The sequence below is a fragment of the Dendropsophus ebraccatus genome, chromosome 15 (genome assembly GCF_027789765.1).
Source record: "Dendropsophus ebraccatus isolate aDenEbr1 chromosome 15, aDenEbr1.pat, whole genome shotgun sequence".
Lineage (NCBI taxonomy): Eukaryota > Metazoa > Chordata > Amphibia > Anura > Hylidae > Dendropsophus > Dendropsophus ebraccatus.
Window position 1 is genome coordinate 51,756,081 of NC_091468.1, and position 26,244 is coordinate 51,782,324.

A 26,244-nucleotide genomic window follows, 5' to 3' on the forward strand; every position below is an offset into this window, starting at 1 on the left:
AGATGAGCGAACCGGGTTTGGGAACGTTGGGCATTTGATTAGCGGTGGCTGCTGAACTTGGATAAAGCTCTATGGTTGTCTGGAGAACATGGATACAGCCAATGACTATATCCATGTTTTCCACATAGTCTTAGGGCTTTATCCAACGTCAGCAGCCACCGCTAATCAAATGCCTTTTTTTTTCCCTACACTGTATGCAAATGTCCACAAAGACATCGGGGCAGTCTTTTAGTCCTAACTAGTCGTAGGCTGTGGGAATCCCTTCACTGTAATCATGCCGCCCTCTGGTTGTGATTCCAGTGCAGTATCTTCCTGCGTAACAGAGGCCTACCCATATCTTCATCACATCGCAAACAACTTTACTCAGCTTGACATGCACAGTACAGTGATGTTCAATCCCCGTTAAGTCGTGATTACAGCAAAGGAATTTACATGGCCTGTGACTAGTTAGGACTGAAAGACAGCCCAGATGCCTAATAACTGGCCCGATCCAATTAGAGGAAATATATCTTAGGAGAGAGTGGATTGAGGTTTATTAGGAAGGAGTTTTATCTTCTCATGCAAAAATATGGTAGTTGGTCCCCTTTAGGGGAAGCAGTAGAGGAATACTGAAGCAGCAAACTCTGGAATGGCCTAATGCCAAACCAGTTGGGTGACACAGCGGGTCCGCACCTACTGATCCTGACATTCAGTATAAATGTTATCTTATTGATTGAAATCCCTGCTCATTCTGGGTTTACGAGAACATGGGGTGGTCACATTTAGTGTTAGCCTTTGGGGGTTAAAGTAATACTCCCTCAATTTACAGGGTATGATTCTTTACATGCTCGCAGAGGGGTTTTCTGTATTGGTTTCTTAATAGGGTTACTTTACAATCCCGTATTTACCAGTGCACTATATACTATAGTAAATTACATATAAAATTGGCTTGTTATCTTAGATGAAATGTGACAAACGGTACACTATTGCCTGTCTAGTGTGAATATCGGGATCATTTCTGTAATACACCTTCCCATCTTCACATTAATCTGCAAACATTCTTGAGTTTATTGCTCTGACTTTTTTTTTTTCTTTATTAATGTTTAATGAAGAAATGCAATGTGATCTCTGGAGGGTTTAATAGATTAAAATTATAATGGGACCTGTGAGTCGCAGTTAATTTTGCTGTGTCAGTTCTTATATCCATCTAGAATCACAGACTAAGGAATACAGCTTCTTTGGTTTAGCGTCTGTTTTCTATGTGGTTTGACTAAACTCGAGAATCTGGCCTTTTACCTTAGATATTAAGACTCATCATTTAAATAATAATAATAAAAAAAACATTTAAGTATATCTGTAAGTTGCCTATATTTAAGGGAGAAGTCAGGCGAAAATTTTATTAAAGTATTTTATTGCTCCCCAAAAGTTATACAAATCATCAATATACACTTATTACAGGAAATGCTTATAAAGTGTTATTTTCCCCTGTACTTACTACGGCATCAAAGCTTCACTTATGGGATAACATGGTGATGTCACAACCTGACTCCCAGAGCTGTGTGGGCTGTGGCGGCTGAAGAGGATGATGACAGGGGGACACTGAGGGACACAGGGCACTGGAGGGACACTGAGCATCCCTCTGCCATCATCCTCTCCAGCAGCCACAGCCCGCACAGTCGGGTTGTGACATCACCATTTTATCCAGGAAGTGACATCACCATTTTATCCAGGAAGTGAAGTGATGCAGTAGTACGTGCAGGGAAAAAAAGCACTTTATAAGCATTTCCCTTAATAAGTGTATATTGGTAATTTGTTTAACTTTTGGGGGGAAATACAATACGTAAATAAAATTTGGCGGACTTCTCAGTTAAAGGAGAAGTCCAACAGATACAAATATCCCACAGCCGGCAGGGGCAGGGCAGACACAGATTACAAGTACTGACTTGCCCCCCCCCCAGAGTTGTGAAAAGGGGGAAAAAGGCCTGTCTCAGCTGATGGACTGGCCTCTCAGCCAATCACTGACTGAAGCGGTGTCCCGCTATATTCACTGACTGGCTGAATGGCCAATCCATCAGCCGTGTTGTGACGTATCAGCTCCGGAGATCCCAGTGTCTTGCAGGGGGTCCATGGCCGCCTTTGCAGCTCGCGATGGAGATGGGAAGAGGTAAGTCAGTACTTATAATCAATTTCCCCCCTTGTCCCTGTCAGCTGTAGGATTTTAAAATCTGTCGGACTTCTCCTTTTAAGAGGAGACTTGTGGCCTGTTGGGAGGTCCTAACACCTTTACACGGGACTGATTCTACCTTTTGCAGAAACTTTAGTGATGAGCGCGTATCTCTCATCTCTCATTTGTTTGCAGCCTCAAGTTGGACTGTGTAAAAGGGCCCTAAACAAGCTTCCTGTATAAAAAAAAAAAAAAAAAAAAGTTTCAGATGATGATGATATGTGAACAATCTCCTTTGTTCTTGGAAAGTTACTGTAGTTCAGAATGAATCTTACTGTGTATGCAGTTTATCCCTGCATTGTCAGACAGTAATTTAGCAGAATGCATCATTGTTATTGCTAGAGACCAGCAGGCACAGAAACCTTTCATATTGGTAACAAATATTCTTACAGGTTTCGTTTTCTTGTACCAGTAAGCCGCCTAAGGTGTCACATCGGTCATTGCATATAACGCAGGCTCAGGAGCCAAACTTGCACTATATGTGGTGGGTGTCAGCTGTATATTACAGCTGACACCTGTCTGTAACTATCAGGAGCGGGACACTGTCACCCCCTTTTTTGCATTCTGACTCCTCTACACAGGCATTAAGGGTAAATTTACCAGTTTTAATACCTTATATCATACGTCATGGTGCTTGTTCAAGTAAAAAGTGATCTTTTATCATCTGCAGATTATGCTAAGTGGGTTGGGCTTCATGGCAACTTAACTACTTGGCCCCTCCCTGTACACCACCGTAGGCCCCGCCCCTCTGACATCATTTGCACATAGGCCCCCTCCACGCCCATTGGTATGGGACGACCTAGAGGGGGTGGGGCTTGGCCAGTTCTAATGGTCGACGAGGGGACGGGGTCTATGTACCAATGGTGGTGCAGTGGGCGGGGCCAATGGTGGTGCCGTGGGCAGGGCTAAGTGGCACAGTTGCCTTGAAGTCCCGCCCACTTATCGCAATCTGCATATGATAAAAGATCACTTTTTACTAGAACAAGCACCAAGAAGTATGATGTAAAGAATGCAAAAAGGGGGTGACAGTGTCACTTTAAGTCCCATTCCAGGAGTTGAACCCTTTGCAATCAATTTAGCACAGTGTAACCTGCCACAGCCACTTGCAGCTCATTACATGACCCCATTCACTTGCTAGAGCTGAAGCCCGACATTCGTGTTTTTGGTTGTGCAACAAGAAATCAATAAATGTGCATGGCAAGGGGGGCAGGAGGGAGCAATTGCAGAGAGGAAGGAAAACTGACAAACAAATGTTGCTGCTGCCTTTAGTAAATGTTCTACTGGTTCGCATTGGATTTATAGCTACACTGATCCTTACTGATGTGAAATGTCCTTCGTGCTGCTGAGAGAGAGTGCAGTGTATAGTGCAATGGATTGGCAGTGTATGGAAGACCAGTGCAGTAAACGAATAATAAAAAAAAAAAATGACCTTGATGCGAATAGTGAAAATTTTGCAGAGTTAAAGTGACATAATAGCAGGAAATACAGTTATTCCGTATCTCCACACACTGCATCTAAGCCTGAAACCATTGGGAAGCTTTAGGAATGATTATGAAGCAGATCTTCCGAGCTTACTTAAACTTTTTCTTTCAAAATTGAAAGAATGAAAATCAAGATGATGCCATTATAATCTGATTTACTATAGTAAGCGGTCATTTGCAGCAAATAGTTAGATGCTATGGATAAATTTAAGACCGCATGCACAGTATAATGTTCAGAAATCAGTCTGTAAATTTATGTGCTACAAATGCGCTGTATTTCAGGTGCAGATAAAGAGCATTGCAGTAAATTTAAGGGCAATACCGTATTTACCTGTGGAAGTAGAAGGGCACCTTTGGTAAACAAACGCAGACAACATTGGGATTACAAAGTCTTATGCATTACATATTCTTCAGGAGAGCATATACTGTATGAACTCTATTCCTCTTTGTCCTCGTGTTTTTTTTTATACTTTTAAATTTTACATTGTTAGCTGTGTCTTTTGCACAAATTAAGGTTGCACTACTTTTTCCTTTTCACCTCTTTTTCCTGCTGCAGTCACCTATAGGAGTTTTTAATTGTTAGGCTCTTTTCACACCACTTTTGTGATGCATATTTACTGGCAGATGCCTCCAACATATAGCAGTGATGGAAACCACCCGAACAGAGGCCAAAATAAGGGTCCTATTAGATGGCTCAATCATAAACTGTAAATGAGCGACGATCTGCTAAGTTGGTGCTTATTTACTGAGCTATTAAACAGGCCGACTATCAGGCAGCAAGGGCTGCATGGACATTGTTCTCTTGCCTTTACTATAAAATAATAAAGTATTATTTCACCTTACTACATTCCCAGGTGTCCTCTGAGGCCTTCCCTGCTGTCTGCAGCTCTGCCTTCTGTTCTGGTCTCTGCACTGACAGCCCGCGGTTGCTTAGCCAATCACTGGCCGAGACAAGCCGTGGCCAGTGATTGGCTAAGTGACTGAATTGGCCTGAATTGTTCTGTGTAATAGGGCCCTAACGCTTGTCATATGTGTTTGGGGATTTTCGGATTGAAACAGTGAGAGACCAGATAAATGTGTGGAGATGAGCCAACTAGTTGCATCCACCTTCTCCAGGCAGTGGGATTGAAATACCAGTTGTTTGGGTTTATGTGGACCCCGAATTTTTGGCACGTTCATTTATCTCTACAAACATAGTGTATTAAGAGCCTAACGTGGTAAGAGTATTAGTGACAATAAGTGAACTAAGTAATGCCATTCAGTTTTATCAGCCTATAAAAAGAACCTTCTTCACAATATAAATGATAGATACAAAGGTCATTTGAACCACTGATGACTCTCAACATCAAAGACTTGATCGAATGTAGAAATAGCCGCTCGTGTCTGTTGTCTTGAAGTTTATGAAAGCTACAGTAGTCGAGAAGTGGGGTTGATGACAAACTGCTTATATTCTTCAAAAGCTCGGAGATTAAATTTAATAAATTTAAAGGAGAAGTCCAGCGAAAATTAAAGTGGTGCTCCAGCTGGGATCGGGGAGGAGGTGGCTGAGGGAAAAGATGTCCACTCACCTCCCCGGTTCCAGCAGCGGGTCCCGCATCGCGGTTCTCCGGTGCCCGGACGCTTCCAGGTGTCTGACGTGGGCCCGAGACGTGACTTCACAGGTCCGTTCAGCCAGTCATTGAAGGAGGCAGGATCCGTTTAAAGTCCGCTCAGATCCTGCATCGTCTCAGGCCTGCGTCAGACACCAGGAAGCGTCCGGGAACCGGGGCCCCAGCGACAAAGTGCCCCCCCCCCCCGCTGGAGTACCCCTTTAAGGAATCAGTGCAGGCTGGGGGAAACATATAAAGGCAGTACTTACCTCGCCACTCCTGGATCCACCACTGGAACTCATTTCTCCCCTGCTTCCTGGTACGTCACGACTTGGGTGAAAGTACCCGAGCTGGCTGATGGACTGCCTGCTATGCCTGTCAGTGACTGACATGACAGCAGTCAATCAGCTAGACTTTTTAGGAGGGAGGACTGGAGGATGCCAGCTGTGATCCGGGAGCAGTAATATGGTACTGCGAGGCAAAGGGACAGGTAGGTATACTTTCTTTATTATGTTCCTCTCCTGTCCCTGTCTGCATCAATTTAATTTTTGTCGGACTTAACCTTTTAGGTTTTACTATTTATTTACAAGCATTTGGTGTACATACTGTAGATCATATTGTTAGTTATGTAAATGTTTCCTTTTTAAGTGCTGTGCTGAACTCTATTCACGCAGTGTCATTTTGTTTGCATATATTTTAGACAAATGGGATAATAAAACTGCCCCACTGGCAGAGTGCCTGACCGAATCCTATTCTTATTTTGTTAGAAAAAAGCGTACCGTTAATGTAGCAACTAGCAAACAAAGTTACAGGACGGTGTAGCATGTATACAGAGACTCACAAATTGAGGAGTCTAAAGAAAGTACCCAATTAACTAATACACCTGCTGTTGGTGCACAGATATACTGTAAAAAAATAAATTTTATATATATGTACACATCACTGTGCCCCCACTATAGCTGTACACTGCACTCAAGCCAGTCCAGGCCCATCAATGTATGGATGGAGAAGCCATCTGGCTGCGGTACGACTGGGACAGTAAAGAGAAGCGGGGGCAGAATGCCATTTAAAAAAATAACATTATTAAAACTATATATTTAAAAAAGAATAGGGATGCCTTATATAGACCCTCGTATAGCTATGTTAATGGAAAAGGGAATGATAATTTAAAGGCAGGAATAGGGTTAATGCAGCTTACTTATTGAGTTGCCGCCTTTTCGGCAAGTGCTCCTGTGATCTTTTCACATTCTGTTTCTAAATTAAGTAGAAAATGTTTTACTTGTTACATCCTCCTTTTTTTACTTTTATCAATTAATTTACAATTTGGCTTGAAGCTTAATTACACATTGTTCTGCAAAAGAGATTTTCTTTTCGTCTAAAGAAAGGGAGTTGCTGAGCAACCTGGGTTATTGGTATTTGGTTTATGATAAAACACACAAAAAAAAAACCCAAAAAAACCCTGCCGCCTGAAGAAATTCACTGGAGTACGTATTAAAACATCTTATTGTTCGCACATTTTGGAATACACATTTAAAATCTGCAAGGCAAAACAAGGGTAGGCCATTGTTTTAAGAGGATTAGATTTACTGAATGTATGAAAGGGTTGCTTTTATGACTTCCTGTATATAATGTGATAGGCTTAGTTTTGCTGAGTAAACAAAGACAATTCAGCGAGGAAAGTAAGCATTGTGATGATGTATAAAACACTGCACCAAATTATGTACACCTCATTGCAGAGTCTGTGTAAGTTTTTTTTTTTTTACTGTGCGGCTACAATTATAATACAGTGTCTACTTTTGATGGTCTTTACCACATTGTTTCTATTTGTATATTGTTGGTAAAATGCACAATGTGCAAAAGACTCTGTTACAGAAGCATAAAATATGTAATGTTACTGATACAATAAGGAAAACTGTCATCAGACCCTTTAAAAAAGGCATCCACATTGAAGCTGTGGGAACCAATGAATTATTTGAAGAATAAATGGCTTCCCAAAGTGAATGGGAAGGGAACTTAGTTCTTGCACTCTTCATACAATTAGAGTAAAGCCCCTGATAGACGGGGGGTGATGGAGAGGAGCAAACTAATGCTGTCAGTGCTCGCTTGCTCCTTCCTTGTTCCCTGCTTGCTGTTGGCGCTATTACACACGTTGGGAGCTGTGGGGGGCTGCTCAGGTGATTGCTGGATTGTCCAGGCAGCCCATAGAAGATGGCAGCGGTATGTTGCTGCAGCTCCTATTCCTTGGAGCGACAGCAGCAGATCGTTTTTATAATTTTTTAATTTCTTTTCCCCTTATTAAATCTTAAAGTTTTCCACACATTTTTACCCCACAAAAACACGATCATTTTATCTTAGTTTGTGTCGGCTGATCGTTGTCTCCTATTACACCAGACGATTATTGGCCGATAATCGTTTCGTGTAATAGGCCTTAGAAGGCATCAAGAAGGAAGTGAAGCACTGTTTTTATAAAGATTTAGGATCTTTGATTAAAATCTGACAGGGAAATAAAAAGGCCCAGATTAGCCTCAGTGAGTCTAACAGTCCCAGTTTCCATCTTTTTCTCCTTGACATCTAGACCTTAAAGTACTTAAAGAGCCTTATATTTAAGTTTAAAGTGGTACTTTGGTGGAAAAAAAAAAAAGTTTTTAAAATCCAACTAGTGGAATCTTGACATTTGTATCCTGACCACTAAGGGTATGTTCACACTAAGTAAACAAGGCGGAATCCCGCCTGCCTCAGTCTGCCATAGCCTGTGTATGGGAGAGTGTGCGCTCCTCCGCTGCCGCCGCTCTCCACTCCGAGAAGGGACATGTCACTTCTTTGAAGCTACAGTAATTTATGTTTCTTAAAACGCAGAAAGTTTGTCGTTTGACTCCCAATGGCCGGAGAAGATGGGTGCAGCCCTAGGGTTGCAGAAGTAAGAACTATTATGAAATGAAAATCTATCTGGTCATGAAGAGGAAACCTACTAGGCTTAGAAGTGACTAAGTTGTGTTTAACACAGAAATACTATCCATGTAAACATCCCTTTCCAAATATAAACCTAGTCTATGACATGTATTTGCATTATGCACATCCCTGAACCCATTAAAGGAATGATAGTGATAAGGGCATTATATTGAATGAAGAAAAATGCAGGCTTGCATTGTATTGGCATATGAAATTAGCAGCGGTACTTGTGGCGTGTTAGGATGAAAGTGTTCTCCATTCATATTCATACCAGGGTGAATTAATATTCCAGCAGCAGTATACTTGCAGTAGCATGCGTTCACTCCAGACAGTGAGCTGGCCACGTTACAAAACGTAATTTAGTTTTTATAAATAATTTATGTAATTTAAAAGGAAAGGAACAACCAAAGTGATCATGGATTTAGAAGATTATTTAATATTTTATTTTCCCTACATTGCTGTGAAAACATTTCATATATTTCTTAATAATAAATGTTGTCAGGCACTGTGATTTTGTTGCGTGAGATGAAGTACAATTAACAGCTAAGGATCTGCGCTTATTTGCAGGGACTTTACAAGACTCAATCAATCATGCAGCTTTTTTAGCTTTATTAGCATTTTCACCTACACAGGAAGGTGTGACTGTGGAGTCGGAAAAAATGTCCCGATTCCAGCTTTTAAAAAGTCTTCCAATTTTTTTTTTAATTGAGTTTTCATATAAATTTTGTAAATGTTCTTAATTAATCTATCAAACTAAGGCGCTTACATATTAAAACCAGATGATAAACTTTCTTACATACATTTATTTTCCTCCATATATCAGTAATATATAATAATAATAAGCAATGGTCCTATTAGGGTGGGTTTACACGTAACAGAATCGCAACGGCCTTCACTCTGCAAGTTCACAGCGAAATCGGTGAATTCCACTGCATTTTTCTTAACTTATGAAGCCACCATTACGTAAGGGTGGTTGGGGGCTCACCATTTAGCAGTTTTTTTAAGCTGGAAGAGTCCATTGTGTGAGGGGAAATCTGTGCTGTTCTCTTCCTGGATGGTTGTACATGAGCAGCAGTGTTTATATATTCTGTGTAATATAGAGGAGGAGAAGCCATAAGTAGTGTAGCAGTAACCTCTGTCCTCAATGTGGTGTTTTCTCTCTAAGAAGATTGTGTGTGCGCTATGGCTGCAGAAGGCTGTGTGTGTGTATGTGCTATGGCTGCAGCAGGCTGTGTGTGTGTTAAAGAGAAAAGGGTAGACATTAAAGGGGTATTCTGGGCAACAGTGAAAAATCCAATGGGGAGAAGGGGTTCATAATGAAGAAGTCCTATTTATCCACCCCAGTGCCCCCACAGTGCAGCGTCATGGCTCGTGGTCCTTATCGGGTTCCCAGCCCCATGTCACAGCCCCATTCAGAAATGCCCACCCAGCCAATCAGTGAGTGAGGCGGAGCACAGCTGTGGGCACTGACTGGCTGAGCGGGTAGTTCCTGTGGGGTCACAATGATTCAGGAGCGCAGACGCTGACAGAGAGCTTATAAATCTGGGACAATGGCTGACCCCCTCTATATCACAGGTATCTATCATTGTTAGCAGCTTTTATTTGTGTATGGTGAATATTTAATCAGAAACCTAGATTGTCAGCAGAAAGAGTCCACCTGCTCAATCTAGTCTAGTTCTGAGTTGTTCAGGACATGGAGACCGGCTGCATCCACTGCGCACACAGGAGAATCTGCTTTGTCTTTGCCTTATTCCATCAGAAGTCACCCCAGGATCATGTAGGGCATTACAAAGTGCTACTGAGCCCGATCTTCTTTTCACTAGTGTGATAACTCCCAGTGTCTGGCCATTTATGCAGGAGTCAGAGTTGGGACTCTGAGTTGGTCCCTGATAAAGTTCAGGAGCCAGAGTCTGAGCTGTGGCTTACAGACTCTACAGCCCTGTGACCATTGATTTTAAAGGGGAACTATCAGCAGGCCAGACAAATCTAACCAGCTCCTTATTGCGTACGGGGCTCTTAGCTTCCTCTGCGCTCTTCAAGTGAAGTCAACTCCATCTAATGATTATCCAGGTCATGGTTCTTTAGTACAATAAGGCCACTTACAGAACTGTATAAATCCCCTCTTCGTAACATTTATGACAAAATATAGCTGTCAATTATCTTGACTTTTTGTAGATTTCCGAACGTTACAATACTGCCGTGACTTTACATTTGCAGCATTATAAAAATTCATAATTTTAGATAAATATCAGTTAAAAAAAAGTGTCCCGAGGCTTACCCTAAACAGTCATTTTACAGGTCAATCTAATATTGTGACCCGCAGAGCCTCCTCCAGATAACTGTGCCAGGAAATTCATCTTTGAAATAATTGGCTCACAAAATGGTATCCTTCTATTCTGAGCCTGCAGCATATCCACATAATATATGTGACACGCACACACTGGCCATACAAGAGGAGTATCAGGATGAGGAATGAGTCCGTTCTACCAGTCCTTCATAAAGTGTCTGGAAATTGCCTACTCAATATAATGGGTTTGGAAAATAAATTGCAGTTCTTATTTTCTGCATCTTGTTATCCTAGCAAACCTTTTCAGAGTAAAATACATATTTTATCAGTCAATAGATACATCGGGGTGTTTTGTAATGAGGATTCAGTGTCCTTTTTGGCCGCAGTTGTATCTACTATCTAGCCTATATATATATATCTATCGGCATACTAGGAGAATGGTGTGCCGCGTATACCACAGCTCACGCGTGCTTTATACATTGGCTGGACAAAGTAGTGTTTTCATTTGGTCCATTTCCAAGAATATACAGTTGTGTTTGAGGACACAGTAGTGCAAGCGGCTGCATTTGGCCAATTGAACTCAATGGACTGCAATACTCTGCAGTATATTTTAGCATACTATTGTTCCAGTATGTCAACTTATACAGCACACAAGTGTAATGAGTGCTGTGCTGTATAAAACCTTATGTAGTGCATTACCTATAATGGCAAAGAATACCAAGTAAACAGGTATGCTGTATGAAGAAAAGCGGGAGATCTGGACCTCCATATCAGAAAACACAACCTTGATGTTTGTCCATTACATTAAATAAAATTATTCTGCCCCGAATTAACAATATCAACCCTATCAACCCATACAATTAACCGTTTTATTATGGTGAAATGTGCAAAAAAGGCAGCATGCTTGGGACATCAAGGGAGAGATGCTTCTAGCATTGTCCCACATTAATGCAGCTGATAAAGCAAGGGGAAAAGTGGTACATCAAAAACAAACCCACTTAAATTAAATTGAAACCCAAAAAAAGGAAAGTGCGAACAACCCCACCAATGAAACAAAATGCAAGACCAAAAATTAAGAAAATGTATTGTTTTTCCTTTATTAACATATATGTAGAAAAATGCATTTACAAAAATACTTTAAAAACAGTATAGGAGCTGACCCATAAACAGATCCCCAGCAAATAGGTGGTAGTAAATTAAACAATACAATAAATGTCCACAATAAAAGTGTAATGGAGTTAATTTACATAAACGAAACACTGGGCGTTGGGCATGTACTTAACCAATATTATGCATAGTGCCATATAAAGTGCATGCAGATCCACAATTACATGTGTAAATACTACCCATATGTCCTTAGTGCAGCGACCACCATACCACTCACCCGACGCGTGTTTTGCGTACTTGCTTTATCGAGGGTGATGTCACAAGTGGTAGGCTCCTTATTTATATCATGGTCAACCAATCCGTAACTTACCCCACAAGTGTTGTGCATAGATACTAATCAGTTGCTATGGCATATCTGTCCTGGAAAACCGGAATTGATGTCACCTCCAAGTCACGTGAAAACACGTCACTGGAGGCGGTCTTGTTGATATGCATATAAGAAAGAAAAATTAAATTAAATTGGTGGAACAAAAAAGGGTCCTGGAATGAGGTTACAATAAACATGTTTTTATTTTCCAAAACAAGTTATAGTATTCACGTTCCCAATACTGGAAGCTTTCTGCAACAGAGGAGTGCTGGGGATGGGACTACTAGCCCACCCCCTCCCCCCGAGCACCAATCCGCCCCTGTCTGGCTCGCTCCTCCTAATAAATAGCAACACAGCGTGTGGGCGGGCAGGAGCAGTGCTCTGGGGGCGGTAGTCCTATACCCAGCACTCCAAAAAGCTCAATTAGCCTGAGGATATGACATGATAATATACAGAAACGACGCCAAGGATAATGTTCTCTGTAGGAATAAGTGACTCTGTACCCACAATCTGCCCTCCCCAAACTGCTTGTACCTTCAGATAGCTTCTTTAAATCCAAGATCTGTCCTGGGGTCCGTTCGGCAGGTGATGCAGTTATTGTCCTAAAAATCAACTTTAAAACTTGCAGCCCTGTGTCAGATTGGGATGGCCCAGAGTGTGCATTAGGCCTTCACCGCCTCTCCATCCCTCCTCCCCACCCTCTTCATTAGGCAGGTTTTCTCCTAGTCACATGTGCTGCATCTGTGCAGTGTTCAGACAAGTGAGGAATAGGAGAAATTCTGCAAGGACCATTCCTAATGGTGAAGAGGGTGGGGAGGAGGACGGAGGGGTGGTGCAAGGTTAGTCCATAGACACTCTAAGCCACGCCAATGTGACACAGCGCTGCAAGTTTAAAAGTTGTTTTTTAGGACAATAACTGCATCCCCTACCGAACGGACCCCAGGACAGATCTTGGATTAAAACCAGCTATCCAAAGGTACAGTACAAGCGGTTTGAGGGACAGATTGTGGGTACAGAGTCGCTTTAAGAGACTTTCCCTCCTTCTTAGCGTCCCATGCATTTATCTAACCTGCTGATAGCTTTCTTTTAAGTTACTAAGGATTCAGAAGACATAAACAAAAGAATTGAAAGCCGAGGCAGCTCCCAAGTGTTACCTTATGCCTACGTCCTTACTAGTTCTCGGTCTAGCATTTTATTTTTGCAGGGATGCTCATGTTCAGCAAATCGACAGGACTAAGGAATAATAGCTTTCTTTAGCACCCACAGGAAGAGCGGAACAGGTAATAGAAGTCTTTGAAACGTCCTGCCGGTGTGTGTTACGATAGCTTTCCAAATCACCAATCACCGCACAGAAGAACAGAAGCAAGTAGTAGATTGTTCTATTAAGAGCTTGTTGGTGCTGAAAACTTTGTGGCAAGGAGAATGGCAGAATACATAAAGCAAGACGCGCTTCAGCTTCTTGAGTCGTGAACACAATATTCCTCTGCTGCCAAAGGGGCCGCAAAACGTTGATTAAACTGCCCTTACTACTTTACTACAAAATTGAAATGGACATGTACTACCTCGCAGTGTAATAATGAAAAATCTCTTTCCGCCGTTCAGCTCCCAAAAACCTGCTGTTTTTGATGAGATGTTAAGTTTTCCTGTTTTTCCTGACACGCTGTGGTAGACTTTCATGCTGCTCTGCTTTTGTTTATGTCTGACCGACCGAGCCCCCTACCTAGACCCATCACATTAATAAGTAAGTAGTAGCCCGGGCAAACTAGCACTGTCCAGCTGATGCTGAAGAATATAAAGCAAACATTGCAGAAAAGCCACAAGACCTGTCATCAGCCGCAGAACATACTGTCATACAACGTGCAACCCACAAACACCAATCTGACAGATGTAAACTACTAAACTCTGCAAGGAAACATTGCTGTAAGCCGCAGAAGATGTGGAATTAGCCTGTTTATTGGGGGGAAACATTACACCTTGATTTCTAGCAGAACTATTACACTGTATATATGTGAACTAGAAATAAAAGAACTAGCAGTAAGTTTGGCCAAACCAGATCCTGATCCCCAGGGCTGACTGGAAAACCTGGATACCGCCATATGTCTCCTATGGCTGTATCCATGTTTTCCAGGCCGCTCTAGGGATGCATCCTTATTTTCCAGGCAGCAGGATTCAACAGCTAAATGTTTTGGTATGGATCTATGTAGTTTTTGGGAATTTAGCTGGTTTTTGGTAGTATAATAATAAACATAATTTTTATTTATATTGCGCATTACTTTTTACAGGTTTGTGGGCGCATACATAGACTGAAATTAGACACTACAGAGGCATGTGTGATTATGAAGCCATACATGAGGAGTGAGCACCCTGATCTCAAGAGCTTACAGTCAGGCAAAAAAGCATTCCCTTATTGATATCAATGGAGAGAGAATATGGACATCGGCATAAGTTTAGCTACGTGGAATTACGGTACAAGAGATGTCTGGCAGCTACATATCTTCTCTCTGGGGGACACAGGGAAGAGGACAGTCAGCATAGACAGCTCTATAAGCTTCTGTTCACAGAAGGTACAAAGCTCTGTTCTGTGATATGGCAGATACCAACGATATCCCTCAGCCCTTACTGACTTACATTATCCTTCAGGATTTTGTTATGGTGTCCATCACTAGGTGAGTGCCGAGATTTCCTTAATTACTATGTCTGGAACGCCATCCCGCCACTAACACCACCATCACAGAAGTGCCGTCTCCTCCACAATACAACATAATTTTGTCAGTGATTCTGCATGTGTTGCTGTTCCTCCCATCAAAGGGCTGTTCCCCAACTCTAAAGTTTATTCCCAAATAACTGTATAGGGGATAACAGACTGATTGGGGAGGGTCTGACTACCGCTAGTCCTCCAAAGTAATGGCGTGCATTGTATATTTACCAATTAGTGCTCAGCAATGTTTCCAAGCCTATAGAGTATAGATGGAATGCTAGCTGTCCTAAACTAGTTTTCCTCCATTTATGAGAACACTGGGACATCCACTAACCAGCTTGTCCTATAATCTGTGGCTAGGACATAACTTTTGGATGCCCCTATAAAACAGAATTGGCATTACCTGTGTAAATGTGAACAGAGCCTGAGCTATATAGTTACAGACAGGGCAACCGAGCCCTGAAAATTCTGCTCTGACTAAAATGTTTTATTTTATGGGGCAACATCATATGATAGAGCCAAGGTTTTCTTTGCCTGTCAGGGTTCTCTGCTGTTATATACGGTGTCCATTTTGCTTCTTTTCATAGTTATAACCATGAAATGGTGAGTAATAATAATAAGGATTAACAATATAATTATTATTTTCATATACTGGATTCTTTTTTTATTAAGTTTATTTGAACGGAATCCTTTTTTTTTTTTCTTGGCTTGAGCGCCCTCTTGGGGACAGCTGAAGTATAGCCAGTAAAGCAAAACAGGAATAATACTGGTGAAAACTTGTGGCTTTTGTATCACTTATGTGCTGTATTATAGAGGCAGCATTTATACAGCGTCTCTGTGACGTGCTTCATCTCACTGTATAAAATCCTATGTTACATTGTAATGCCTAGAAACATTTCTCAGGAAGGAAAAAGAATAGAAAGCCAATATCTAATATTAGTAGCAGATCTTATAGTAAGTTGATCATCTGGGTACATGACGTTGGTGTAGGAGGCCGGCGTCTGTCAACGAGACCCGGAAGTGTTGCTGCGGGGCACCCCATTAACACCACCATAATACCTGCCGTTAGGTAGTTGTCTCCAGTCATCTAAACATCATCATTATTTGGTCCTTTTCAGAGTCTTCCTAATCCCTACATTTTTCCTGTTGCCAACGCATCAATTTAAAAAATGGACTCTTCACCTGTTGCCTGATATATCCCTCCCAATGATAGACGACATGTCACAAGATAATGAACATCAGTGGCTTTAATGTTATGGCTGATCAATGTATGATTCACTGATCCTGATTTTTTTTTTTTTTTTTTTTTTTTTTTTTTTTATTGTACCCAAGGCTTATTGTATTTTGGGTTCTTAATCATTTGGTTCTGCTAATATATAACTCTGACATGTAAACAGTCATTTACTAATTATTTACTGAAATAAACTATATAAGTAGCAAGCTTCTACAGTCATGTAGAGAACATGGGGAGCCTAAGAGCTGTATATCCCATCTGTCAGGAGTGAAGCTGAGCTTATTACAGCATTACACAGACTGACATAAGATCACCTGTCAATGTCTTTCGTTTTGCCACTTGGTGGCGCTATACTGCATCAAACTAGTCCTCGCACGGCTTATAGTGCTGAGGCTTTACAAGTTATGATGGATTGTAACAAGTGTAATGTTCCAGTCGGGCTCAATAATAAAGCGTGTTAATAGCAGTTGAGGGTATTTAAGCTATACACATATAAAGCAGTAATTGACATTTATATGGGGCGCAGGATTTAAGGCGGCTAATCATTAGTAATGGGTTTACATAAGGGCACGTCTAGATGAAGAATACAAGGATTGTATACAGTCTGTAAGTAGAAAATGTGTATATATCAGTTCATAAGCATATCATTAGGACTAAAATAATATGTAATGGTTACATTTTAACCCCATAAGAGTCTTAAGTACTTGTTTTAATACCACATTTTTGATACCGCCCCTTTTATCTGCATGGAAAGAGTTGATCCATTTCACTGCAACTTGTCTCTGAGGACAATACCCCCAGTGCTCCTTCTCCATTGTTTCTTAAATTTACAGATTTCATGTGTTCCCTTCTAATACACAACAGGGCAGTACCGCCCTTTCAGTTTCTCTGTGGTAGAAGCCATAGGCTTCCATTCACATGTGCCCCTCCGCTGTGACAGGATTACAGGCATTACTCCCAGACAATCCGTCAGCCCCCAGCCCCAGTCTATGATTTGTAATGTCCGGCATCTCCTTCTCATGAAGTGGATTGGCAGGTTTATTCATAAGGCTAGATATACCTCTCACACCATAAATCTCTGCAGGGTATTACATGGAAATCTAGACACAGCTGCTGCCTCAAGATAGTGACAGCTCAGGCCTGTCCGGGCTTTGTCCCTCTGGTTTTAAGAACGATTGAATTTCTTTCTTTTCTTTTTTTTTTTTTTTTTTTTTGTGGTAGCTGAAATTGCCTGTCAGTCTTTTCCCAGAGGGATGTTTTGTAAAGAAGATAAAGGCTTTAGGGTTAGCAGAGTTAAATGTAAGGAATATTGTATCACATTGCTCTGACAGGAAGACAAGGTCTTGCTAGCTGGGGTTTAGCCTTCTTTTAGTAATAGTCACGTTTAATCTTATGCTTATGATATACATTGTAAACCTTTAAATGCTGACCTACCGCTAAATGTAAGGAAGGTCTGGAGAAGCAGACCTAAAGTGTCACTGTCGTTTACATTTTATTTTATTTATTTATTTTTTTTGCAGGAATCAATAGTACAGGCGATTTTAAGAAACTTTGTAATTGGGTTTATTAGCCGAAAAATGCATTTTTATCATGAAAAAGCAGTTTGAAGCTCCCCCCCCCTGCCTTCATGGAGAGGGAAGGGATAGAGGGAGATGAAGCACCGAAACAGGACAACAAAGAGTTAATTTACAGCTACATCTCCGGACTATCTCTTCTGAAGTCAGCACTGACCTCTCTGACCTCTGAATACTGGCTTTCATGCAGCTCCCCTGTGTAATCCTTTGTTCTCTGCTGTAATCTCCCTCCTTCCCCCTCCCCTCTCCTTAGTTTACACAGGACCAGACTGATGTAAAAGAGTCGAGATTTGCTGATAATGAGCAGTGGATGAGAGGGAGGGAGGGGGCTGGGGAAAGGCTTTTTGAATGCAGATAATGGTATATTTGCCTAATAAACCCAATTACAAAGTTTCTTAAAATCGCCTGTACTATTGATTTCTGCTCCGGCGCTACGGAGATTTATGTAGAGGCGGACTGCCTCTACATAAATCCCGTGCGCACCGCCGAAAATCTACGCCAGCTGAGGACTGGAGTAGGTTTTCGGCGTACATTTGGGCGGAACGGATGGTAAATCGTGCGGACTCGGAGTCCGCGCCCTCCGTTCCGCCCACTACACGCCCCCTTTCCGCCCCCCTGGCGTACTCGGCGGAAAGTGCCGATTTGCGAATAAAAAAATACGCAAATCGGCACTTTCCGCCGAAAATCATCCGTTCGCCGGATGATACATGTGGCCCTAAGACTTTTAGTCGTACTTCAAAAAGAGCACGGTGATACCTGGATCACCTGCAATGTTGGGGTCCTACAGATTAATTGCTTAAAGGGATAGTTCATGAATAAAAGAAAAAATCTTTCAAATCAACTGGTGCCAGAGATTTAGTGCTATTTACAAAATCTTAAGTCTACAAGTGCTTAGTGCTGCTGTATGTCCTGCAGGAAATAGTATTCTCTCCAGTCTGGGGAGCAGGAGAGGTTAGCTACTGCTCTGGACAGTTCCTGACATGGAATGTCAGACTAGAATGAATACACCACTTCCTGCAACACATACAGCAGCTGATAAGTACTGGAAGACTGGAGTTTTGTTTTTTTTAATAGAAGTAAATGACAAATATCTGGGACCAGTTGATTTTGAATTTTTTTCAAATCGCTATGAAAAGTCATTAATGTGATTGTAATTGCGTTAGTATATACAGTATACTGCAAATGATCGTAATTGCGTTCATATCTATATACTGTGAGCGATGAATGTTTACGCTGAAAGACTTCAACGATAAACAAATATTTTGAGGTCAAACGACAAACTAATAAATTTTCGTCCGTTGTTTGATCGTTGCAGAGTTTACTCCAGAAGATTAGCGCATAAATGTAATAATTTTTTGCATGATTATTGTCCTGTGTAAATGGCCCTTTAATCTTTAGGTCTAAATTGTAATATTTGATCTTTACTTTTAAAGGTCATACATATCTACATCTGTATCCTTTAAAAGGGGCACTCTGGAGATATTGAATTGGTTTTAGAAAGCTATACGTATTTGTAAATTTACTTTCATTTAAAAAACTGATGTCTTCCAGTACTACTTAGCTGCTGTATGCACTGCAGAAAGTGGTGTATTCTTTCCAGTCTGACACAGTGCTCTCTGCTGCCATCTCTGTCCATGTCAGCAACTGTCCAGAGCAGGAGAGGTTTTCTATGGGGATTTTCTACTACTCTGAACAGTTCCTGACCCAGACAGGGGTGGCAGCAGAGAGTGTCAGACTGGAAAAAATACACCACTTTATGCAGGGCATACAGCAGCTGAAAAGTACTGGAATATCTATCTAATATCTATCACAGCAATCACTGAGCTCAAGGAGATCTGTGAAAAAAAATCAAATGAAATACTCAAGAGTCTCCATTGATAAATTGCCCCCTACAAATTTAAATATGCAAAAAAGGGGGGCGTACCTGTAAGCAGTTCTGAGACTTTTCTGTTGCCTCTAGTGATAGAACTGCTTCATCTTTCCACATTAGATTGAGTAGAATCGACGCAAGTGGTAAACTATGGACTTTGCCGGATGACTAGTTCTCTTTTTTGAGTTTCTGTTTCTAGTCTTAAAATTGGGACATGTTTCTTTTTATGTTATACCCCATAACGTGAATATTTTATCACATATTTTCTAAGTTTGTAATATCTTTATATTACTTAAAGGGTATATTCACACGAACGGTCTCGCAGCGAGAATCTCGCTGCGAGTCCGGCAGGTCCTGGCAGTTCCCACAAACTATATACTCGTTGCGGTCTGAACGACCGCAGCGAGTATGTAATTCTGCCGCCCTTTACCCCTTCTGCTCCCGCCCGGCTCCCCCGCTGTAAGCATACATTACCTGTCCTCGCTGCACGGGTCCGGCGTCCTGCTCTCCCGTCTGGCCAATCAGTGGCTGCGGCTAGGCAACACACTGATTGCCCGGGCGGACGAGCAGGACGCAGGACCCGTGCAGCGAGGAGAGGTAATGTATGCTTACAGCGGGGGAGCCGGGCGGGAGCAGAAGGGGTGAAGGGTGGTAGAATTACATATTCTCTGCAGTCATGCAGACCGCAGCGAGTATATAGTTTGTGGGAACTGACAGGATCTGCCGGGCTTGCAGCGAGAATCTCGCTGCAAGACCGTTCGTGTGAATATACCCAAAAAGTTTTCAATATTATTGAACAAGAAAAAAAAGGGGGCCGTGGAGCCTCAGTTCCGAGTCTCAAAACAGGGGAATAGTCAAATATCCCTCCAGGGAAGGACGCCTGTTGCCAAGAGGTTCCCCCAGTGGGGAGATCACCAAACCAACATGATACGTAGCCCCGTAAGTCTCACTCAGTTGTGAGTATTGGAACATAAATGGGGATATACCAGGGTGGCTCCTTTTTGAGCCAAAGTTGAACTCTGTTGCAAGTGTTGCGACATGACAAGGGTTTACCAAAGCCAGGCATCCGCCCACAGATAGCTGGCTTTGGTAATCCCTTGTCATGTCTCAACACTCACAACAGAGTTAGATTTTGATGCAAAAGGAGCCACCCTGGTATTTATATTCCAATACTCACTACTGAGTGAGACTTAAGGGGCTATGTACCAGGGTGGTTTGGTAATCTCCCTACTGGAAGACACCCCTTGGCAACAGGTTTTTCTGCCCTGGAGGGATACCTGGCTGTTCCCGTAATTTGAGACTCACAAATGCTCCACGGACTGGTGATTTTAAGAAACTTTGTAATTGGGTTTATTAGGCAAATATGTCATTATCTGCATTCAAAAAGACTTTCCCCAGCCCCCCTCTCTCTCATTCACTGCTCATTATCGGGAAATCTCGACTCTTACATCAGAAGAGCCCTGTGTAACCTATGGAGAGGGGAGGAGGGGGGAGATTAGTCGTCAGCAGAGAACAAAGGATTACACAGTAGGAGCTGTGTGAAAGCCTCTATTCAGAGGTCAGACAGGTCAGTGCTGACTTAAGAGGAGATAGCCCGGTGATGTAGCTGTAAATAAACCCAATTACAAAGTTTCTTAACCCCTTCACGTCAGCAATCTGTATATATACGTTCCTATTACACATACCCCGTGCAGTAGGAATGTATATATACGTCCCTGCTTTGACGGGGGTTTGTGATGAGAGCGGGATCGCTGCAGAGAAAGCGATCCCGCTCTCTTCTGTGTACAGCACCGGAGACAATGAGAATCAGCTGCGATCCGGCAGCTGACCCCCATTAACCCCTTAGTGACTGCCGAAACGGCGGTCACTAATGGGCCGGTGCCGCCACTGTATTTCATCTCCCCCCACCGTGAATCCACGGTGGGGGGGAGATGAAATAAGTAAAATCAGACCCCAGATCAGCCCCCCTAGTGCCCCGATCACTAACCCCCCTCCCCGCGGCGGCCATCAGATCCAAGATGGCCGCCGCCATCACTGTGAACAGAGTATATCTGTTCAGTGATCTTGTTGTAAAAATGAATGAAACACCCATGCTTTCCGCCACTAGAGGTAGCTGAGAGCATGGGGCAGTGATCGTGGACCCCCCTGTGGGGGACTGGTACAAGCGATCAGTGGTATGTACTATATACCGCTGATCGCTTGTACCATGTGCTCCAGGCACTTTTTAGCCCCTGTCACCATAAATGATAGGTGACAGGGGATAAAAAGTGATGTGCCCCCAGTCACCCTCCATACCCCTTATACATTACCTGATCCTGGAGCTCCTTCCTCTTCGGTGTCCTGGCTGGTTATGAAGTGCGCATGCGCTCCACAACCAGCCAGCTCTAAAAATTTAAAGTGACAGAGACCAATCTGCCCGAGACCAATTTGCTTGTTGCCTGTAACCACCGCACGTTGCCCGTAACCACCGCACGTTGCGAGTGACCCACTCCAGATTGTCCGTAATCACCCCAGATTGCCTGTAACCACCCCAAATTACCTGTACCCACCCCAGATTACCTATAAGCACTTCAGTCTATCCGTAACAATTCTAGATTGTCTGTAACCCCTCCAGGTTGCCTGTAACAACCGCAGGTTGCGCATAACCACCCCAGGTTGCCCGTAATCATGCCAGATTACATGTAACCCCCCCAGATTGCACGCAACCACCGCAGGTTGCGTCTGACCACCGCACGTCACCTCTAACCACCCCAAATTGCCAGTGACCCCCTCCAGATTGCCCGTAACCACTCCAGATTACAGGTACCCACCTCAGATTACCTATTAGCACTTCAGTTTATCCGTAACCACCCCAGATTGCCCGTGAACCACCCCACGTTGCCCGTGAACCACCCCAGATTGTCCGTGACCACCCCACATTACCTGCAATCTAATTTTTTTTTTTTTTTTTTTAGTAACTGCGCTATTCTAATTATTACTAGCTGCGGTTTTGCTCCAGCAAATTGGCGCTCCTTCCCTTCTGAGCCCTGCTGTGTGCCCATACAGTGGTTTATACCCACATATGCGGTACCGTTTTACTCAGGAGAACCTGCGTTACAGATTTTGGGGTGAATTTTCTCTCCTGTTCCTCGTGAAATTGAGAAATTTCAAACTAAAGGAACATATTATTGGAAAAATTCGAGTTTTTCATTTTTACTGTCTACTTTTGAATACTTTCCTCTGTCAAAATGGTCACCACACCCCAAGATGAATTCTTTGAGGGGTGCACTTTCCAAAATGGAGTGACTTATGGCGAGATTTTACTCCGCTGGCACTATAGGGGCTCTGCAAACGCACCTGGCGCTCAGAAACTTCTTCAGCAAAATCTGCATTGAAAAAGCTAATTGCCGCTCCTTTCCTTCTAAGCCCTCCTGTGTGCCCATACAGTGATTTACGCCCACATATGAGGTACCTTTTTACTCAGGAGAACCTGCATTACAAATTTTGAGGTACTTTTTTTTTTCTCTTTTTTTCCTCGTGAAATTGAGAAATTTCAAAGTAAAGGAACATATTATTGGAAAAATTTGACTTTTTCATTTTTACTGTCTAATTTTGAATACTTTCCTCTAACACCTGTAGGGTCAAAATGCTCATCCTACCCCAAGATGAATTCTTTGAGGGGTGTACTTTCCAAAATTTTTCTCTCTGACACTACAGGGGCTCTGCAAACGCATCTGGCGCTCGGAAACTTCTTCAGCAAAATCTGCAATGGAAAAGCTAATTGGCGCTCCCTTCCTTCTGAGCGCCGCTGTGTGCCCATACAGTGGTTTATGCCCACATATGGGGTACCGTAGTACTTATGAGAACCTGCGTTACAAATTTTGGGGTGCTTTTTCTCTCATGTTCCTTTTGAAAATGAGAAACTTAAATCTAAACGTATATATTATTGGAAAATTTAAATTTTTCATTTTTCTACGGCCTAATGGTGAATACTTTCCTCCAGCCCCTGTAGGGTTAAAATGCTCATTATACTCCCAAGATTAATTCTTTAAGGTTTGTTGTTTCCAAAATGGGGTCATTAATGGGGATTTCCAGTATACAAACCTCCTAAATCAACTTAAAAAAAGAACTGGTCCCTAAAAAAAAATCAGTTTTGGAAATTTTCACGAAAATGTGGTAATTTGCTGATACATTTCTAAGCCCCATAACACCCTAAAAAAGTAAGTCTATTCCAAGTGGAAACAGCGAAACATTCGTGCAGACGCACAGTCCTCCACCGGGTTGGCCTGTACCCAGTACTTCATCCAAAAAAAGCAATTTTACCCTAAAAAAGTAAAATATGTTTATGAAATGAAGCCAGAATAAAGAGGACATATTGGTAATGTGACTTAGTAACTAATTTATGTGATACGACTTTCTTTTAAATTTTTCATGATATTTTGATGTTTTTCACAAAAAACACACAAAGTAGTGACCAAATTTTGCCACTAATATAAAGTGCCATATGTGACGAAAAAACAGTCTCAGAATCGCTAGCATACGTTAAAGCATCACTGAGCTGTAAGCGCATAAAGTGAGACAGGTCAGATTTTGAAAAATGAGCCTGGTCTTTTAGGTGCAAATAGGCTTGGTCTTGAAGGTGTTAAAATCGCCTGTACTATTGATTTCTGGAGAAAAAAAAATTAAATGACAGTGACACTTTATATTTATAGGGAGCAATGTATCAATGTAAACTCTTGAGTGAATACTTTATTGGATTTTTTTTTCAGCTGATCTCCCTGAGCTCAGTGATTTTTGTTTTATTGGTCTACTTTGGCCTACAGAAAGGGACAAGTGGTGCACAAGATTAGCTTCTTTTTTTACTGAACTGCAATAGCCCTTACTGTGTAGAAGTAGTGTCGAACCATTATGTGATAGTTGCATTGTTAAAAGCTACACTACAATATATATATATATATATATATATATATATATAGAGAGAGAGAGAGAGCTACTGTATTTAAACCTGCTGGCTTATGGATAAACAGTTTATGATTAAGATTTGCACCAGAACTGATGAGCCTGTAGCTTCTCTCCTGCACCAGATCGGAACACTATTTAAAATGATATCCCTTGTTTTTAGTTACGGTATGGCTCATGATTTGTCTCTTTTTGCAGATGAGCATCGAGAAATTAGCAGCTTGTGTGACAAAGTGTCGCTTTACAAGGGAGACATCACCCAGCTGGAGGTTGACGCCATTGTAAATGCAGGTAAGTCACCATTGCTATTTTTTTGCCCATTATTTATATCTTACCCTTTTTACTTTGGCTGCAAATAAAATGGACGTTTTTGTATGTCTCCAAGAGTTGTTATATTTATTTGCATTGCTATTATCCCAGCTTCAAACCTTAAAATTATCTTTGAAAACATTTTTTTTTCCCACCAGTATAAAGTCTGCATTTAAAACATTTTCTTTAATTATGGGATTTATTTGCTTTCTTTTTAATGCTTTTTTTTTTTTCTTTCTTTTTTGGTCAGCTTCAAACTTCTTTTAGAGCGTTTGTGGTTTTGCCTGTAATGGTGTACTTTGTCCTTTGAGTTTAATGATGCATAGTTTTGCTCTGTACGATACATACTTCAGTTATTACACAAATCTTATTCCAAGGGGAAAAAAAAGTAACTTAATGGTTTTATAGGTTCAATTCCATAAAGTGCTTATATTATGCAGACTCCAAAAAGGCATTCACTACATTCATTTCTTTATTTCTGTAAAGTGAAGGTGTTCTTCATGTAGGTTTGCATATACTTTCCAAACAGTTAAAACTGGTGCTTCAATTTTCAGGGTCTATGAGAAAGATCGTATTTTTTTGCTGAGGATCAATTGGGCAAAGTCTCTTTTTACCTTTGGGAGTTAACCCCGGGCTGAATACTGTAGAGTTGAAAATATGTGAGGAAAATGAGGGGTTCAATTACTTAGGGGTTATAGTTTGTAGCAATGTATCAGACTTTCATAAACTTAGTGTAGAGGGATGCATCTTCCTATATCTAAAGTAGATAAAATTTACAGCCTACGTCTGTATCCATGTTTTCACGGACTCCCTAGGGCTGCATCCAACTTCTTCAGCCACTGGTATTCAAATGATCAGACTCTAGCATGCTTGCGCTAATCTCTAGTACTATGTTATCATATCAGCATTGTTTTCAGTCACAGAAGCAGCTTTGTTTCCAGCCTTAGTCTTCCCTCTTCTGAACAATCGGGAGAATAAGCGGGGAGAAGACCATGCTGCAGCGCATCCTCTCCCTGCTCTGTGTTTGAAAAAAAAAGAGTAGGGCTCCCTAGACTTGTCATAAATTTTTACAAACAACACTAACTAAAGCCCTTATTACACTGTGAGCGCTCAATTGCTCCTTGTTCCCCGCTTGCTGCGCTATTACATGCGGTGGAAGCAAGAGGGTGAGTGCAAGGGGGACTGCGGGGGGGCTGCCTGGGTGATGGCTAGATCATCCGGGCAGCCCATAGAGGATAGCGGCGGTCTGCTGCCGCTGCTCCTATTACATGGAGGGATGGCAGCAGATCGCTGCTATCCCAGTCATTTGTCTTTCAACATGTTGAAAGACAAACAGCAACGATCAGCCGTCATTGTTCATGTTTGCTGATTGTTGCCTTCTATTACATGGAACGAGTATCGACAGAATATGGCCGATAATTGCTCTGTGTAATAGGGCCTTAACATAAAGGGTCCCCGCCATTCGAGAAAAGATTTGGTACGCCTCAGTGACCTGTCAAACACTCCAGCAGCACTGTAGGTTCTGGATCAAGTAGACCAATGTAGTGATGGTTGCACACTAAATCAGCAACCTAAAATGTCAGTATGCAGACATCAGACATCCCAGTACAGCAAATGCAACATTATAACCAGAAAGGT

At 41.9% G+C, this 26,244-nt stretch overlaps 1 protein-coding gene across 3 annotated transcripts in view; it reads left to right on the plus strand.

The window, feature by feature from the left end:
- The window catches only part of MACROD2 (mono-ADP ribosylhydrolase 2), a 1,633,627-nt gene that overhangs the window by 25,992 nt on the left and 1,581,391 nt on the right, over positions 1-26,244 (plus strand). For all 3 annotated transcript variants that reach the window (XM_069954330.1, XM_069954328.1, XM_069954329.1), the window contains exon 3: positions 24,496-24,588. In XM_069954330.1, coding sequence (XP_069810431.1) covers positions 24,496-24,588 — 93 coding nt within the window. The remainder of the gene's footprint in view (positions 1-24,495; positions 24,589-26,244) is intronic.